The 19410-nt window shown below is 41.6% G+C and overlaps 1 protein-coding gene across 3 annotated transcripts in view; it reads right to left on the bottom strand.

The window, feature by feature from the left end:
* Positions 1 to 19410, bottom strand: part of TOX (thymocyte selection associated high mobility group box) — a 404763-nt gene that overhangs the window by 124269 nt on the left and 261084 nt on the right. For all 3 annotated transcript variants that reach the window (XM_029069417.2, XM_029069419.2, XM_001513508.5), the window contains one exon: positions 14929 to 14994. In XM_029069417.2, coding sequence (XP_028925250.1) covers positions 14929 to 14994 — 66 coding nt within the window. The remainder of the gene's footprint in view (positions 1 to 14928; positions 14995 to 19410) is intronic.

The following is a 19410-nucleotide window of genomic DNA, read 5'->3' as shown; positions in this document are numbered from 1 at the left end:
ACCACACCGCGCTTTTCTATAATAGAGTTTTCCCAGTAGTTAGATTTTAATTTGCTCCATTTCGGAGGGAGGTTTAATTGGTATCACTTTCCATTCAGCGATAACAATTGCACTGCAATTTAACTAAAGCTACATGGTTATTTTCATGTAATTACACATTAACTTCATTTAACCCATGTAATTACACACCAGAACCACAGATTCCACAACTAACCAGAAATGGGCAGTTGCATAGATTGTGAAACCTGGTGGTAAGGGATTAGTGCGTAGCTCCTGCTCGTTGTATTAAGTCGTGAAATGGCTCCAAGCTCGATCCTTATTTCGGTATAATTGGGGCAACGTAATAGGACCAGTGATCATCTCACTGTAGTGTACAAATATCTAAATATTTTCCCAAGTGAATACAATGTGAAGCCAGTTCTATTGTGGAGCCCTTTATGTAGAAATGAATTGATTAATTCTAAACAATACCTCCCTAAAATACGGAAGCTATGTGCTAAAGATCTTAGCAATTTAGCAGTTTGGAATGCAACTTGAAAGATGTCTTCTTTGTTTCTCGGGATGTATGTTTCCTATTATACTGTCTTTTCCCAAGCGCTCAGTACAGTGCTTTCCAGACAGTAGGCACTCAATTATTATGATTAGATGAATGAATGTCTCTACAAAGCCCATTTCATTAGAAGGATAACACTACTGAACCACCACTTGGCCTAAGGGATAGAGCACAGCATGGAGGGGACTGGAGACCTGAGTTCTAATGCTGTCTCTGCCATTTGCCTGCTGGGTGATCTTGGGCAAGTCCCTTAACTGCTCTGTGCCTCAGTTGCCTCGTCTGTAAAAATGAGGATAAAATACTTGTTCTCCCTCCCGGTAATAACTGTGGTATGTGTTAAGCGCGCTTACTACGTGCCAGGTACTGGCCTAAGAACTGGGGTAGTTACAAGATAATCGGGTGGGAAACAGTCCCTGTTCCACATAAGGCTCACGGTCTTAATCCCCATTTTACAGATGAGGTAACTGAGGCACAGAGAAGTTAAATGATTTGCCCAATGCCACCCAGCAGACAAATAGCGGACCTGGGATTAGAAGCCAGGACTTCTGACTACCAAGCCCATGCTCTTCTTTCAAGACTGTAAACCCCAGGAAGGACGGGTACTGTGTACAATCTGCTTATATTGTATCTAACCCCAATAGCTGGCACATTTTAAGTACTTTAAAAATGCCAAAATTATTGCTATTAAAATTCTCTGGATCTCAGTCTCTTCATCTGTAAAATGGAAATAAGATATATTGTCTCCAAACACTCAGAGTGAGTGGTCCACATTCACTTCCACTTCATTCCCTCTACCTATTTCCTTGGTCTTCTGCCATCTAGCTTCCTCCCTGCTTCCTCAACAGAATCGTCCATCTCTGAAGTCACAAATGACCTCTTTCTTGCCAGATTCAACGGCTTCCACTCCTTCCTAATGCTCCTCGACCTCTTAGCTGCCTTTGACACTGTGGCCCATTCCCCTCTCCTGGAAACATTTTCCAACCTCGGCTTCACTGACCCTGTCCTCTTCTGGTTCTCTTTCTTCTCTCTCTGGCCGCTCCTTTCCAGTCTTTTTTGCAGGCTCCTCCTCTTCCTCCTACCCCCTAATACTTGTCTTAGCTGTATGTTCAAATAATATACTTATCTTTTTGGCCAGCAAATTTCATTCAAAAAGATTAGCTTGGTCAAGTTACCCAGTTTACACAGATTTCTACACAAAGTTTCATGGAAACCCCCTTAAGGTTCTTAACGAGGGAACCATCTGCGAATGAACTCTTCTCTACAGCTTAATAACAGAATTTTATCTAATTTTATGAATCAAAAAAGAATGGAAAAACCATAACATGGAAAGGAATAAATAGGATGACAACTGAAAAACATATTAAGTGGCAAAAGAACTAACTGCTTTCCAGAACCACCTAACTTTGATGAGAGTTCGTCCATTTTTCAGAAGAATTCAGACGACATATTCCTCTAGGAAATGTAAACGAGTGTGATGGATGATTCTACTGTTCGATCACATATGCACTTACAAAGTATGGTTTCAGTTATAACATTGTAAAATATGTTTTTCATCTGAGAGCCTCATTTTGAATAGAATAAATGGCCCTGTTGTTAGACAAGTAGAGTGTGCCTTAATTTTTCAGCTGTAACATGTCTCCTGAATATGAACGGTGGAAAGGAGCCAATTTCTAAAGATACCTGCTTTAGCCGGTCTGCTCTTCTATTATTGAACTCTGTCGCAAAACTCAAATAGTTATGAATCGGCAATGAAAGAAAACAGTAGAATCCATTAGAAAAGCAACGACAAATTGGCCTGGTAGGTATCCACGTAAAGATATGAGAATGTATTTGTCAGTCTGTTTTTTTTTTCCCCAGGACTTTAAACAGAATCAACATTATCTTTCGTTCCTTATAGGAGACCTTCAGAACTATGTATTTCTCAGCCTCTTTTGTCTCTGCGTGAACAAGACTTGATAGCTGGAGACTGTAATGTATGACTGTGGAAACCTTCGGTCTGTTACATAAATCATCTTAACTCTCAGCCAGAATTGTCCAACAGGGCCATTGATGTGCTCAAACCAATGATCCTGCAAACAATGTTTTTGTCTTTCTTCACATGTAAGACAATAGCAATAAATCATATTCATTTAAAAACACACAATGTACTAATTTATCAAGCCACGGTTATCAAAACGTATTATGGTAGTAAGTACAACTTTTATTTCCTAGCAGTCATTCATTTTCTTTTCATCCGAGGTAAAGGGCACTATCCCAACAGAACCTTCTTTCTGCACTGCATGTGTTATTTTGTGATCATTAGAGTGCCACACCTCCAAATGCATTAAGGGATTTAAATGATCTCGATTTGAGGTAAACAGATTAGCTTGAATGAATGTGATTTTAAATGAAAGGAAACACTTAGGGTACTGCTCGGTTTCATTAGTTTTCTTTTAGACATGTTCTATTGAAAACTGTTCTATTCTTTGCTCATGTTTTTATCTATCCTCCCCCTTATTTGATGAAAATGAACTATCCAGCCATAACGTCAAAAGAGTTTTAAGCCGCCCAGGCAGAGATGACAGACAGGGACCTGTTGGGCTGGTAGATGATGGGAAGGAGGCGGGGGGGACACACACAGAAACACACCCACACCTCGGCACCCAGCCTGGAAGTGGGAGATGGGCCTAAGGGAGGGAGTTGGTCCTGGATAAGCGGTATGGAGATGAGGAGGAACAAGTGTAAATAATATGGCGGGAGAAGCAGCATGACATGGTGGAAAGATCATTGGCCTGGAAGTCAGAGGACATGGGTTCTTATCGTGGCTCTGCCATTTGTCTGTGACCTTGGGCAAGTTGCTTCACTTCGCTGGGCCTCAGTTCCCTCCTCTGTCAAATGGGGATTAAGACTGTGAGCCCAATGTGGGACATGGGCTGTGTTCAACCTGATTAGCTTATACCCACCCCAGCGCTTAGAGTAGTGCCTGGCATGTGATGAGGACTTAACAGATATCATAAAAAAGGGCCCTGGAAGAGCACGGGAAGCTGAATATTCTCGGTGACACCGAGGTGGGCAGAGGGGAGACCGTGGGGAAGGTTGGTGTTGCCGCAGAGGGGAGGGACGGTCTGGGGCACGTGGAGGGGTGTGGAGAAGGGGGAATGGATTGTTCTTTCCCCAAAACTAAAGAATGCAAACAGCCCAGGGCAGACTTCACAGGCCCTGCAAATAGGCCCGGAGAAACGCCAGTTTCTCCAGAGCCTCTCCGTCCTATAGTAGACATGTGGACCAGCTTTTCAAATCTCCCCAGCTTATGCTCAAATTTTTCTCCTTCATTATGGTGTCGAGGGGAGCAAGGCCTACTGGATTGAGCCCAGGCCTGGGAGGCAGAAGGACCTGGGTCCTAATCCTGGCTCCCCCATTTGTCTGCTGTAGTGGGACCTTGGGCAAAATACTTCACTTTTCTGGGCTCCAATTACCTCATCTGTAAAATGGGGATTAAGACTGGGAGCTTCATGTGGGACAGGGACTGTATCCAACCACTTTATCTACCCCAGTGCTTAGTACAGTGCCTGGCACATAGTAAGTGCTTAACAAATGCCATTTTTTTAAAAAAAGCAGATTTAAGGAAAAGAAGGTGGAAGCACAGCTTACTTGTTTCCACAGGTTGATCTGTTTCTGTAAGAAAATTAATGATCCTTAAATGAAGTTTGGATGACCCATTTTTTTAAACATGATTTTTTTATATAAAAAATTAAATATATCAAGTAGTCTTTGCAATGAAAAATTGCAAATAGTACAACCACTGTACCAGCAAATCAAAAAAAGTTTAAATGGAGCCAGAGCCCCCTGCATCCCCAAGCGCCTCGCCCTCCCAACCCAACCTGTCAAACGGCAGGGACTGTCTCTATCTGTTGCCGACTTGTTCATTCCAAGCGCTCAGTACAGTGCTCTGCACATAGTAAGCGCTCAATAAATACTATTGAATGAATGAATGAACGGATCCCCCTGGCACACACACACCCTCTCCCAGCCAAAACACAAAACATTCAGATCCTGGATTGGGTCCAAAGTCAGCTTGGGACAGGAGTAGAGACAGCCTCGAAGAGAAGATGATGAGGGCACACGTGCTTTTTTTTTTTAATTGGTATTTGTTAAGAGCTTTCTATATGTCAAACACTGTTCTACGCACTGGGGTAGGTACACGTTAATTAGGTTGCAAATGGCGTCTGTTCCGCATGGGGTTCACAATCTAAGTATGAGGGAGAACAGGAATTTCAATCCCATTTTACATTTGTGGAAACTGAGGCCCTGAGAAGTTAAGTGACTTGCCCAAGGTCACGCAGCAAGCTATTGGCAGAACTTTTAAATGTGTTCCTTCCCGACTTGCCTACCCAAGGCTCTAGAAAGGAACAGGAAGTTCTCATCCTGTCATTCTACAGGCAGGGTGACCATACATGATGATAATAATTATCATTATTAATAATGATAATCACTTCCTACGCACCAGGCACTGTGTTAAGAGATGGGGTAGAAATAAGATAATCAGAATGAATGCAGTCCCACCAGAGGCTCTTAGAGAGAGAATAGGAACTTTTTCCCCATTTTGCAGATGAGGAAACCGAGGCAAAGAGATGTTTAGTAATTTGCCCGAGGTGTCTGTTGATTGCTATATTGGGCTCTCCCAAGTGCTTAGTACAGTGCTTTGCACACAGTGAGTGCTCAATAAATACAATTGAATGAATGAATGAAAGGGGCCAAGTTGGCCCTTGAATCCAATTCCCCTACGCAGACATCACATGCGTTATGTGGGACACACAGCTTAATGTAACCATGCGGTATGTGCCGTTTTGCAAAAGTCCATCCAAAGCCTCCTACAATAGAAGGTTTCTCCCGGGGCGGGGCTGGGCTGATTACCCTGCTTGCTCTAAATGCTTTGTGTTCCTCTCCCAGGACCTGCGATGAAAGGAGGGGATTTCAAAACAAAAATCTGTGATATCAAGTTGCCCGTGGCTACATCCGTACTGAACATGGATTGTCTGGTATAAAATCAGATAAAGGGCCACCCACCTCCCGGCAAAAAGTTCTTGAGTCCCTACCCTGCCACTTTTCTGGCCAGTGATTCTCAACTCCCTACCCTGCCACTTTTCTGGCCAGTGATTCTCAACTGAGAGCAGGGTACAGCTGTGATCAGAGACACCTCTCTACTCCACCTCACAAGCACCTCTGTTCCTGCTTCAACCACAACCCTCCCTTTCCTTCTCCGTCCCAAAACGAGCCCTAGAGGAGTTCTGATCCTAACCCAGGGATTAGATGGTACCAGTTTCAGGACAAGTTCCTTTTTTTAATTAAGTGCGTAGTACTGGGCTGCGACAGAATAAGTACTCAGTCATTCAATGGTACGTACTGAGCATTTACTGCATACAGAGCACTCTACTGAGCACTTGGGAGAGTACAGCGCAATAGAGGTGGAAGACACGTTCCATGTCTTCAACGGGCTTAGAGTCTGGAGGGAGAGACAGACATTATTATAAATAAATTACAGATATATTCAAAAGTGCTTTGGGCCTTAGGGTGGGGTGAATATCAAGCGCGAAAAGGGTACAGATCCAAGTTCACAGGTGACACAGAAGGGAGAAGGAGTAGGGGAAAAGAAGGCGTAAACAGGGAAGGCTTCTTTGAATATTCTTGACCGACTGATTGGCTGGACAAAATGGGTCTCCTGGTTATTCTGCATTTTTCAATGGAGGAAATGGTGCCTGCCTTTCTAAAAGTGCTACTGTGGAAATGAATGTGCTAATGCTCATAACGGGCTTCACGAAGCCCCTTGGAAATAGACAACTGATATTACTTTTCTTATTTTACCTGTCCACTTCCTAGGTGCTTTGTGTTTTTCCCTCTTCTGTAACAAATCTACACAGGTTTCCAGCACTAAGGGCAAGAAAAATTTGTTTTGAACCTGAGTGCTGGGCTGTGATTCTGTAGAAGATAAAGTTTCATTGCTGTTCCCTACAATATCTACTCAATTATTAAACCCAATGATGCGACCCTTACATTCAAAATGGTTCCAGATAAATAACACTTTTCAAACGTTGTAAAAACAATGGGGGTGGGCAGAGATCCCCTACCCTAGGTTGCATGTAGATACCTTTTATGGTATTTGTTAGGCACCGTACTAAGCACTGGGGAAGATTCAATCAAATCAGGTTGGACACGGTTTCTGTCCCACACAGGGCTCACAGACGATCCCCTCTTTACAGCTGAGGTAACTACGGCACAGAAGAGTTACGTGACTCACCCAAGGTCACACAGCAGACAAGTGGTGGGGTCAGAATTAAAACCCAGGTTCTCTGACTCCCCCAGGTCCATGTTCTTTCCACTAAATCACTCTGCTTCCCTATTTTTGCCCAGGAGCCTGCGGGATTAAGCTGCACTTCTGCAATCTTTCCAAAGTGGGATGAGAACCAGCAATCCTTTGGCTTGCCCTTAACCCCACCCACTAGTGACGCCACACAGGATGTCCCAGACTCCAGAAGCTTGACCTCTCGAAATCCTGTCATCCAAGGCGATATTCTGTCTGACCCGGGGCCGGAGTGCCGAAATGACATCTTGCTGCAGGGGCTGACGCTAAATCGACTTGCAAGTGAGCAAGCCTTTAATCTGAATTCGGAAATCTGAAGGTTTCTTCGGTTTATAACCAATGCCCTAATACTGTGCAAATGTCTTAAACTTCCTCCCCCATCAAACCAGAAAAACAATAACAACTTACCACTAGATTATCAGGATAAAAGCTTCCCAGATATCAGCTGCCAAACATTTATATTCGAAAATAAAAAATGAGTCTTACCACCACAAATTCCCCAGCTTGGAAATGTATATGATACACAACATTTAACCTGTCAGCAGCCTCATTAGTGTCATTGAATAGGAACAGGCAATCAGTACGTGGGGAGTCCTACATATGTTTACATTTTAAAATGCTCTCAAAATAGCTCCTTGCTAGATTTCCGTAGAGTACACCTCCCCTGCTGGACAAGTGGAGTTCTGTTTAAACCTGCAGATCTTCCTCGAATTAGCTCGGAATTCAATTATTCGCAGACGTGCTCGTCTGTAACGAGTAGAAACCTGATCGTCTGTAACGAGCAGATTGTGATTGAGGACTGAACCGATAAATAATAAAAACCGGGACATGAAAATAGAGCAAGAAACCCACGAACGGATGGCTGCCGATGATTTCAAAAAACAGGGAGATGTGTAGGAAGGCCGGTGATAATTTCAATATCTAGGGGCCCCCCACAAACATACCCTCTTTGCGTATATCACGCTCAGTATCGGTATCTCTTCTGGCTATTAAGACATTTTTATAAACTACAAGAATTATGTGAGCTATTACGAGAGATGATTCTGAAATACAGACTCCCATGTAAGGAGCCAATTTAGCGAGAAAACAACATAAACAATAGTAACTTGTGTGCTCAAGTGAAGCATCTTTTTAATTTTGAGTAATGAAGATGTCAAGCCAAATGCTAGAGTAGTTTAACTTAATTAGGTGGCCTATTTTTTCCAGGCAGCCTTTCATTTCCTATTGAAACTCAGCTTGGATGTGAGGCAACAAGAACAATTTTGTCTGTAATGAATACCTCTGGGACAGCATAGAGTAATCATTTGAATGTTCCACTGAAGACTGGCTTGAGGAACTAGTTTGGGCTTGTTGACATGCCAGACTTTGTTAGACTAACTAGATTCATCAAAGAATGGCAGGTTTATCATTTTATTCGGTCAAAGGTCAGGAGGTCAAGTTGATGAATCCTGTTTCTTTGCCAAAGGAAACAGTCTCACAGTAATTGCCCTAATTTGTAGTTCAAATTCATGTCAGGATCATAGGCCTTTTGTGGACCAAGTGAACAGCTCGTTTTCAATAAAGTACTCTTAAAATATACTGCCTCTAACGGCTCCCCCAGACTCATTTCTCATAACACGAATGACCTACGGAGATTCGTCTTTCCAAGAAACTACAAAACTAAGATACGGTCCCTGTAATCCATTTTTGCCTCTGAAAAAGGATTACGGATAGGAAATACTTTCCTGTCACCCATGGAAATGCGGCATCTTTACCGGGACTGAAGATCCTCCTATCTTGTTATGCTACTAATTATTCTCTAACTCTGAGTCTGAAAATGTTAACAAGCCAACCGAAAAAGTCAGCAATCCTCTTAATAATCAGGTTTGGCGTTCAAACATGAGCCGTGCAAGTGTTTAAAAACTTTTAACCACATAGTTCCAAGAAAGGAAAAGGAATATTCGTCACTCACATCCTATTTCTAGCCAGGAGCTCCTTTCCCCTTCATATCTGACACCCCACCACTCTCTCCACATTTGAAGCTATATTAGAGTCACATCTCCTCCAAGAGGCCTTTCCCGGATAAGCCCTCTTTTCCCCTACTCCCACTTATCAAAACATTATATATTATATGCATTATTTTTTATATTAGTGCCTGCCTCCCCATATAGACTGTACGTCTGTTGTTGGCAAAGAACATGTATACCAACTCTGTCATACTCACCGAAGCAATTAGTGCAGTGATCTGCACATAATAAGTGCTCAATAAATACTATTGATGATGATGACTGATGATATGAATATTACTGAGGAGAAATGATTACATCCCACTCTTTACTTCATTGTGAAATAAGGTGTTCTTTCAGGTTTTAGCTAACTCAGTGTTGTAACAAAGGTAAAAGAAAACTCACTGTTAAAAGACTGATTGAACATTGTTGTTAATGTGTCCAACAGTCGATCACATTTATTGAGTATTTACTGTGTGCAGAGCACTGTAGTAAGCACTTGGGAGAGTACAATCCAACAGTGTAAGAAACATATTCCTTCCCACAACAGGTTTACAGCCTAGAGGGGGAGACAGAGATTGATATAAATTAATAAATTATGGCTATGTATCTAAGTGGTGGGGGGAGAAAGGGGCAAATCAGTGCAATTCAGAAGGGAGTGGGAGAAAAGGAAATGAGGGTTTAGTCAGGGAAGGCCTCTTGGAAGAGATGTACATTTAATAAAGCTTTGAAGGTGAGGAGAGTAATTGTCAGAAGTGAAGTTGGAGGGCTTTCCAGGCCAGATGCAGGATAGGCAAGTGGTCAGTGGTGAGATAGATGAGAACGGGGTACGGTGAGTAGGTTAGCATTAGAGGAGCAAAGTGCGTGGGCTGGGCTGCAGTAGGAGAGCAGCGAGGTGAGGTAGGAGGGGGCAGGATGATTGAGTGCTTTAAATCCGACGGTAAGGAGTTTGTGTTTGATATGGAGGTGGATGGGCAACCACTGGAGGATCTCGAGGAGTGGGGAAACATGGACTGAACATTTTTGTAGAACGATGAGCCGGGCAACAGAGTGAAGCACGGACTGGAATCGACACAAAACACAGGCACTTCTTCCCTACTCCTGTGGGCATTTTTGCAATATGCTGCATCCCTGCCCGCCTCCTTGCACTCTATGCCCCAGTGGACAGTGAGGAGAGAATGCCAGTAACTGTCACCATATTAATAACTGTGATATTGGTTAATCATTTACTATGTGCGAAGCACTGTTCTAAGCCCCGATGTAGATACAAGATAATCAAGTCAGACACAGACTCTGTCCAACATGGGGCTCACAGTCTAAGAGAGAGGGAAAATGAGTATTCAATTGCCATTTTACAGATGAGGAACAGATGAGGAAACCGAAGCCTGGAGAAGTGAAGTGACTTGCCCAAGGCATTAGAACCCAGGTCCTCTGGCTCGTAGGCCCCTGCTTTTTCCATTGGGTCATTTCTCTGCACAGGTTCTCAGTCCAGAAAGCGACCCGAGAATGAACTGGTCCATTGTTTTCGACAGGGGACTCCATCATCATTTCTATTGTACTCCCATGTAATGGCAGCTTGCAAGGTGATTTAAGTGTCCTTTGATACTTGGAACTTTAAAACTATCAACTGCTGTATTAATAATTCTTATTTTTCTCATATACAAATAATAAATACAGGTGATGCTCTAAGGCTCATATTTCCATCTTTGAGATTTGTTTGCTTAAATGAACCCAACTTGAAAAAAAAGGTAATTTTCCTAAGCCCTGTCCAATTTTCTTCCCTGTCTTAATGGAAAATAAATTTTCAGATCTATACCACCTATTTCCCTTGGCCTAATTAATGACCTCTTTAAAAGAAACACATGCTAACAACGTCTACTTTGGAAAGCAAAACAATGCCATTTCCCCACCCACCTTCTAACTATAATAATGCACTTTTCTTCTGCGAGGTGACCCTAGATTATAAACTTGTTGTGGGCATGGAACGAATCTGCTAACTCTACTGTATTATACTCTCCCAAGGGTTTAGTACAGTTCTCTGCAGAGAATAAGCACTCAACACATATGATTGATGGATTGACCCCTCCTGGTTCCCACATCTCAATAAAACGCTCTGCACGCAGTAAGTGCTTAGTACAGTTCTCTGCAGAGAGTAAGCTCTCAACAGACAGGATCGACTGATTGATCCATCCTGGTTCCGACATCTCAGTGAAATGCTATGCACACAGAAAGCGCTCTAGAAATACCACTGATCGCAGGCCATCGCTGTCTGTTCCAAACTAAGGATCACGCACATTAAGTCCTCTGAGCAGCACTGTCCCTCGTGACACCACGGAGCAGGAACTGTGATATTGTCAGCTAGAATCCAATGGCCAAGGACCTAGTTCATTAATGGTATTAAATGAGCACTTACTGTGTGCACAGCACTGTACTAAGCGCTTGGGAGAGTACAATACAATAGAGTTGCTTGATATATTCTTCGCCCACAATGAGCTTAGAGTCTTACTCAGTCTTTCCAACTGCCAAGTAAATGAGTTTGAATCTCAGAATGAACTTCCAATCCCAAATAGTTTGACTCAGAGTGAAAACCTATGGGGAAATGCTTTTTTTTTCAAACTATCTGCTAAATCCTGGGGTAGGCACAAGTTAATCAGGTTGGACAAAGCCCAAGTCCTACAAGGGGCTCACCGTAATAATCCTCATTTTACAGACGAGGTAACTGAGGCAGTGAAAAGTTAAGTAACTTGCCCAAGGTCACACGGCAGATAAGTAGCAGAATAGGGATCCGGGTCCTTCTGACTCCTAGGCCATGATGCTGAGGGGGAGACACTGCTTCAGTGTTCTTAAGCAACCCAGCCTCTTTTCTGTAAACTCCATGGCCAAAGGGATCCCTCATCCTTTTCCAGGGACAGATGGTTTTAGCTCCCAAGAAGAGTTGCGAATGAGATATATTGTCCTGGATGACGTTCTGTCCTTTCCTGGTCCTGGGCCTTCCTTAGCCTACTCACATTTTCTCAACAAACTCGTAGGGGTTATTTTGTGGTTTTCAGTTTTGTTTCTAGAAATAAAGGGAAGAAGAACCCCTCATTCTAACACTGAACTATGTGTGCCTTTTTGCCATATGGAGAACGTTTCCATTGGGAAGACTTCAAGCCTTTCCCTAGAAATAATAAGTTAGATTTGTTTTGAACCGAATGCTGAGGGAGTCAGCACACTTAGAAGATAATGTGGTAAATGTTCTAAGAATGAGGTCCACTGAGGAGTGGAAATGTCATGTGTTTTTATTACCTAGTTGGCAGGCTTATTATTGCCGATGTGACTAATTCAGACACCGCCTACCAACTACAGCCTTATGTTAACGATATCCAAAAATGCTTGTGTACACTAGCATCAGGGAGATAGAACCCAGGAGGCCCTTTGAGATGGTCTACAAGAATAGCATTAATTTTTACAGTATACTTACGCTTCTGGCTGGGATCCAGCACTAGCTTTCTATAAAAATCATTTCAAGTGTAGAATTATGCTACTTGCTTGAAGCAACATCACAGCAGCAGTAGTGTGCCTTATGTTGCTACTTAGCAACTTAGTCTATAAGTCCCAAAGCATGTACTGATTTGAAAATTGAACAGAAATTATAATTGTTGAGTGACGCTGTGAGGCAAGTGTCTTGAATTACCAAACTATGCAGATGTTTGATGTTAAGGAAAGAAAGGAACAAAACTAGATTTTTTTTTCCTCTTGCAGGACGACTGAAGTCTTATTTATGCTTGCCTAAAGGCGAGAAATTGATTAAAATTCCTTAAAATAATACAAAGTGATAGTTTCTTGGACAGAACAAAAGGATTCTACAAAATGAAATTCAGCTAAGTCTATTTAATGCATTCTGTTTATGGGCTTTATTTTCCTCTGGAGTCTGACTACCTTTCCTAAACTTAATTCTCGGCAATACTTAATTTCAGGAACTTTTAGGGGAAAAAAAGTTAAATTTGAGAATGCAAATGACTTAGCAGCTGTTTGGAGTTATGATAATTAAAAGCCAGCACAAGGAATCGTTTTTCTCAATGGCATCCTGGGTATATAGAAAGGTGCTCAGTAAAGTCACTGCTGGAAGTTTTGAAAATAGGAATGTTTTGTGTGCAACTTTTTTTTCCTCTCAGTAGGTGAGGTCATTCGCGTTGAAGAAGGGGAGGGGAGAATTGGGTACTGGTTTAAATTTTTATATTGGTAGATGTTGCTTGAATGATTTTTAAACTGAAAGATAAGTTGTCGAACCAACTTATATGCCTCACCTAGTAGAAATGACCTGACGAGATCTACATATATATATATATATATATGTGGGGAATTCACAATACTTTATTCAAAACTCTATAAGACAGACATAATGATTTTCTGAAAGGTAGCAGCTGCTTTATAACGGCAATCATTCACCGAGTTTGTGTTTCTACTGTTTCAAACAAATTCAATTAGCCCTGGCACTTCAAAACCCTTAAGGCATAAATGAGATGATACTTGGTTGCTTTAATCTAATAGTAATACCAAACTTGTCAGTATAGTTTTGGGATTGATGGTTAGGAGAAAATTAATCGTAGCATTTTTCATTTTTTAATCAAACAATTCTATTCAGGACTACCTATGGATCTAGAAGGGTTCTTAGTTGATTGAATTCAATCATACAAGAATCCTAAATGCAAAGTTCAGTCTTCCACAGGCATTCTTACAGTAATTGCCACAGCTGGCAGGAGGGAAATGTGCGGTAAGAACATTCAAACTCGACGATGGCCCTTTTGGCTGAACATTCAAGCCCGGCTTGAAGGAGGGCCGCGTAAAGAATAGAAGAAACAAATTGAATTTCTAAATGAGATTTGAACGGAGGAACACGACTACTTCTTTTCAGAGTTCTGCACCAGAAGGACATCTTGTTCTTGCCGTGACTTCAGTTTCCCAGGGATTCACTCCCCACATCTACGCGTTATGGCCCATCCACGACCAATCAGGGAGGGAGGAAGAAAATGAACTCCCCTCCTCTCTCATTCCAATTCTTAGTCCAAAGACATTCAGCTGGACCTGTTTTCAGGCACCTCACACTATTTATTCTTGTCTTGGAAAATGAGTCCCGGAATCCATTTTGGCGTCTATGACTCACAAAACACAAAATTGCAGTGATTTCACTTATGCAGTAAAATGTGTGGGGGGAAAATTCCACCAAATGGTAATTCAAACCCTCCCTCTTGTTTGATTCTTTTCCTGCTTACGAGGTACGGTCTTGCATCTGACACGGACCCCATTGGGCGATTCAGCTATATACAATTTGACAAAGCAGCTATATTTATTCACTTTAAAATTTCCATTCCTATCCAAGAGGCCTACTACCTAAAATCTGAAATGAAGTGATCAAGCACTGACTTTTAAAAATAGGGATGTCCCCTGCTCGCTTGTTGTTACTGTTTCTGAAGGCTCAGTAGTCTGGCTACTGTCGGTAAGCACTTGGGGAGATGGTGTCGAAAATGTCCTTGAGGAGTTTCAATCATCTTTGACTCTCTGGCCGGAGCGGTAAAGGCCCGGCACTGGGTCTTGAGAGAACCATCACATCAAATCTGATGGCTTAATGTTGGCAAAGGTTCATCAGTCATACAATTTCTGTTTTAAATGCAACACTCTGTCTACAACCGTCCTAACGGTGATAATCAAAGCTATTTGTGACATGTGTAGCTTATAATGATTAACTCGTCTGCAATCAGGAACACAAATAACCTGCACCTGTAAAGACTTTATTTCCTAAAGGTAAAACAACTGTTTAGGAGAGATCATGCTGGCAAAACAGCTGCTTGCATTCTGGAGAGGAAACAAGGTAGTATCTTTCAACAAACGCCAACTCCGGTGTTTTATCAGCTCCATCTCATTAACTGGAAACAAGGCTTAAACGCTTTGTTTATAAATTATGATTATTCCTGATTGCAGCAGTTACTGATAGTGCCACTCATTTGCAATGCAACTCTTTGAATTTGTTTAATTACAATTTGAAACAAGGCAGAGAAGATTAATTAACCCACCTGGCTTGCTGGCACATAGTCCTGGCTCGGCTCTGTCATGCTCATATACATGTTCTCGCCGTCAAACTGCAAATGAAATAATAGTAAACATTTCAGCAATTTTGAATGGCTTTCCGCATCAACTGGAAAATAGTGCCCCTTTAAAAAGAATATTGCCGCCCGGAATATGGAAGACCTGTCACTGCCTGAGCACATCATGCCTTTGATGTTCCCCGTTGCCATCCCTATTGACCCTGGATGTCAGTGATTTGGAGTAATTAGTGCTCTAGTAATTACAGCAAGCAAGCAAGAAATGAATGGTTTCCTTTCATCTGCAATCTGTTTTAAAACAAAATGGCTCATTTTGAGCACCCTGTATACATATTGCTGCTTGCTCGTAATGAAGTATTAAATGAATGACATGGTGTCTGATGGGAGCTGAACGATATTGGAAAATGCACTCACATCACCTCTCAGTGGAGTCTAACTTTCCATCTCCAAAAGGAACAAATGCAAGAGTTTTCAGCTCAAATGAAAACTGACCTCATTAAAATGACTTGATTTGCAATTTAGAACAAAACATTTAGAAAGAGCCTTGACTGTTTAGAGAGAGTGATATGAACAGTCATGGTGTGTATACAATGCAGCAACAATCAAGAAGAACGGTCTATTTCAAATATAAATACATCCACGTTCTACATCAAAATAACATACTTCAACAGAAATATACTTAAAGTAGGCAGTCTTTCTTAATGATTAAATTTGCCTTTCACGATGTATTCATATTTCCTTCCAGGCATCATGAGTCCACCACCCGCCTGCTTCTTTTTCCCAAACCAGTGGATTTAACAAATGCAAGATGGAAGGGAAAAATTGATTAGGAAGTACACAGCCGGATGGATCAAACCTGCGGGATCCTAACATGTGTCCTGCATCATCACAAGAAGAATGAGGCCACTCTCCTTGTATCATTTACCCAGACCATGCTCTGAGGGCTCAGTTTTGTGCTCCTGTTATCTTCAGAAAAATCAACAATATCTTTACTCAATAAGGACTTTCCTAAATAAGCCACCTAAAGTTTCCAAATACAATTAACCGATCTTTAAAAAATAAAAAACCCAAAAAACATTCAAGTATTTAAACTTAGATATATTGAAAAATACTTTTGGGGCCAGAATGTAAGGTGCAGTGATTTGCTATTGTACACTGTATGGAGCGTTGCCAACATTAACGAAGTGAAGGAGAGGTTGAAGCCATTTAAATAATATCAGAAAATAAATATGATTGCCTCAATTTTCAGATATTTCAAGTGGAATGAGTGCTTTTGCCTTAAATAGCCACATATTTGACTTGACATAGCCACATATTTGACTTCATTCTCTCCTACAAGTGACCTTTTTTTAGGGTGTACTTGAGAACTACAGCATGCCATCCTCTACTCTGCTCAAGTTCAGGTGGTTAAGGTGTTCAAATATCAAGGAACGCATGCAAGATTCAAGGATTTACAAGAATAGCCGTGCTGTCTCTCCCAAAAAGTACACTTAACCATATGGCATAGAAAGAGTATTTCCCCAAAGTAAGTACAAGTTTGCAATGGAATTGCTTGCATTATCTCATCACTTTCTAGAAACATTTCATGGTCTGCCAGTTACATATGTATAATATATAAAACAGTTACAAGTACTAATAAGGCAATTCAGCAACGTGAATGTATTTAAGTGCTCAGTATGTATCGGGCACTACACTGAGCTACGATACCAAGAGATCGAGGGTGCAGAGTAGATCAGGAGATCAGAAAAGACTGCTACCAAAGACCACCCTATGTTTGGTTTGTCCCACCCAACAAGCAGTGGACACCAAATCGATCAGATTATTTTATGTTTCCCATGAACCTTGCTTGGACATCTCTGCCATCTTCCACCAATTGAGTGCCTGCTCTGATTTGCCCTCAAATATGCATTTGTCAACCATCTAACAGGGAACCAATTTTTGCCTTCCAAGAGCTGAGGTAGGCCGGAGGTAGTGAAGAAAATCCAACTCTACATGGCAGAGAGTCACTCGATCAAGCATCTCTCTCTTCAGCTCCCTCCCATCACATGTTCAGCCTCTCAGCCCCAAAGTACTTATGTACATGTTCTTTATTTATTTATATTAATTTCAGTCTCCTCCTCTAGCCTGCAAGCTTGTTGAGGACAGAGAACTCATCTACCACCTCTGTTAAATTGAACTCTCCAAAGCACTTAGATAGGGCTCTGCACTCAGTAAGCACTCAATAAATACAACTGATGGATTGATTGTTCACTTCTGTGACCATGTATGTGTCTCCTGAGGCAACTGTTGAATATTGTCCATGGAATGTCCCATATCTGAGCAAATCCCGTTTCCCTCATCATATTGTAAATCGTTTGCGGTCAGGGATTGCGATGTGTCTCCCCCACTGAAGCTTCCCACAATGTCCCAGGGTGTGCTTGATTCACGGTGGGGGCTCAAGAAATACCTTGAGTGACTTGATGAATGAAAATTCTCTTGAAACTTGTGAGCTAATTCATCTCAGCTGTAAAACTCATTCTAAATCCTTAGGAAAGACTTCAAATCCTCTAAATTTAGACTATCTGGTGTGCATGTTAACACATCTTAAATGTTAATTACTGATTCCGAAACATCACTTTCATATTACGAATGACAGAACTGAGACTCTGACATTTTAATATGAAAAGATCTGTTCTATAAGCAATACTGTACATTGGAATGTTCTCTGAAACATGCTGTGGCGGTTACTCGTTTGTTTTTGAAAACTACCATTTGTAATAAATAAAAAAGAAGAAACCTTCCCACCAACAGGGTCAAGGAGACAATTGCCTCGATCCTCTCGAGTCCATATTGGACTCTTTTCCAAAGAATCAGTGCCCCAGTAGCCAGCCAGTCAAGTAATGTGACTGTTAGAGGTTTTTTTGATATTTTATCATTAAGCAATTAAAAAAAAAACCCTGAAGGAAGACTACTTAGTCACTCAAGACTCTTTTGAAAGATTCTTCCTGCAGCGTTCATTAGGGGAGAGGTGGTTAAACATTTAAATATCTCAAAAGCCATCGATGTATTTTGGTACCTAAAAATAAGAACAACATTCTGGCCAGGATCTGATTATATGAGTCTTGCAAGATTTAGCACCTTCAACTTGGTTTCTTCACATCAAATAAAAACTCCTCACAATCGGCTTCCAGGCTCTCCATCTTCTGACCTCTCCTATCTTTTCCCCTTGCTGTTCCCTCACTTGCAGTCTTTGTTCCTCCCCAGGCAATCTTTTTTTAAAGGTATTTCGCTCTCGATTCTCCCGTCTCCATCCCTTCACTCACAGTGTTCCCCCGGCTTGGAATTCTCTCCCTTTTCGTATCAGACATAGCTCTCGCCAAATTGAATTCCCCCCTAAAATCCTACCTCCTCCAATAAACTTTCCCCCATTAATTTTTAAGCACCTGAGCCTCATTGCTTCAGCCAACTGTAGCATTTAGAAACTTAACCACACCCTCCTTAGCATTCATGTGTATATGTATATATGCTCAAATGATTTTCGTTGACTGTTCTAGTTCCAAATAGTTTTGTTTGTCTCTCCCACTGGAGTGTAAGCTCCTTATGGGCAGGGAACATGTCGCTTCATTAGTCTGAACATCCCAGGTACCTAATACAGTGTACCACATAATGTGGGCAATCAACAATAACATCAACAACAAAAACAATAATAACAATACTATCACTGTGATGACAAAGAAAAGGCCTATCCCCAAATGTCACTTCCCTTAACCTTGCACAAATGTGGATCTTATGTTACAGCTGTGTTTACGAACTTCATTCTCTTTCCAAGAGACCAGAAGAGCCACTGATTGTGAAAATACACTAAAACCAGGTTCGGGGGCCATATTTTTCTGCAACCTGTAATGGACTAACGGCAACTGATTGTAATTGTTATTACGGTACTTGTTAAGCGCTTACTATGTGTTAAGCACTGTTCTAAGAGCTGGGGTAGATACAAGTTAATCAAGTCAGACCCAGTTCAGGTCCTACAAGGGGTTCATAGCCTAAGTATGAGAAAGAATAGGTCTTTAATCCCCATTTTACAATTGGAGAAACTGAGGTACAAAGAAGCCAAGACTTGCACAAGGTCACTCAGCAAGCAAGTGGCACAGATCTGATTAGAACCCAGGTTCTCTGACTCCCAGACCCAGGCTCTTTCTACTAGGCCATGTTGCTTCTCTTGATGGATGAATAAAGGTTTGTTGAAGGAGCTCATTCTGGGTATGTGAGCAATGCTAACCTGAATTCAAGACAGAGCAGATGGTGTTCAACAATATATTTTCACAGAGCGAGTGTGCAAAAGATTCTCCCTAAAAGACAGTCTGCACCACTATACTTTCATGGACAGGGTTTGCAAAAGATTCTTCCTTAAAGACAGTCTGCACCACTATACTTTCGTGGACAAAAGATTCTGCCTTAAAGATACTCTGCACC

The sequence above is a fragment of the Ornithorhynchus anatinus genome, chromosome 7 (genome assembly GCF_004115215.2).
Source record: "Ornithorhynchus anatinus isolate Pmale09 chromosome 7, mOrnAna1.pri.v4, whole genome shotgun sequence".
NCBI classification, from domain to species: Eukaryota; Metazoa; Chordata; class Mammalia; order Monotremata; family Ornithorhynchidae; genus Ornithorhynchus; species Ornithorhynchus anatinus.
This window is presented reverse-complemented; position numbering and strand designations above follow the sequence as displayed.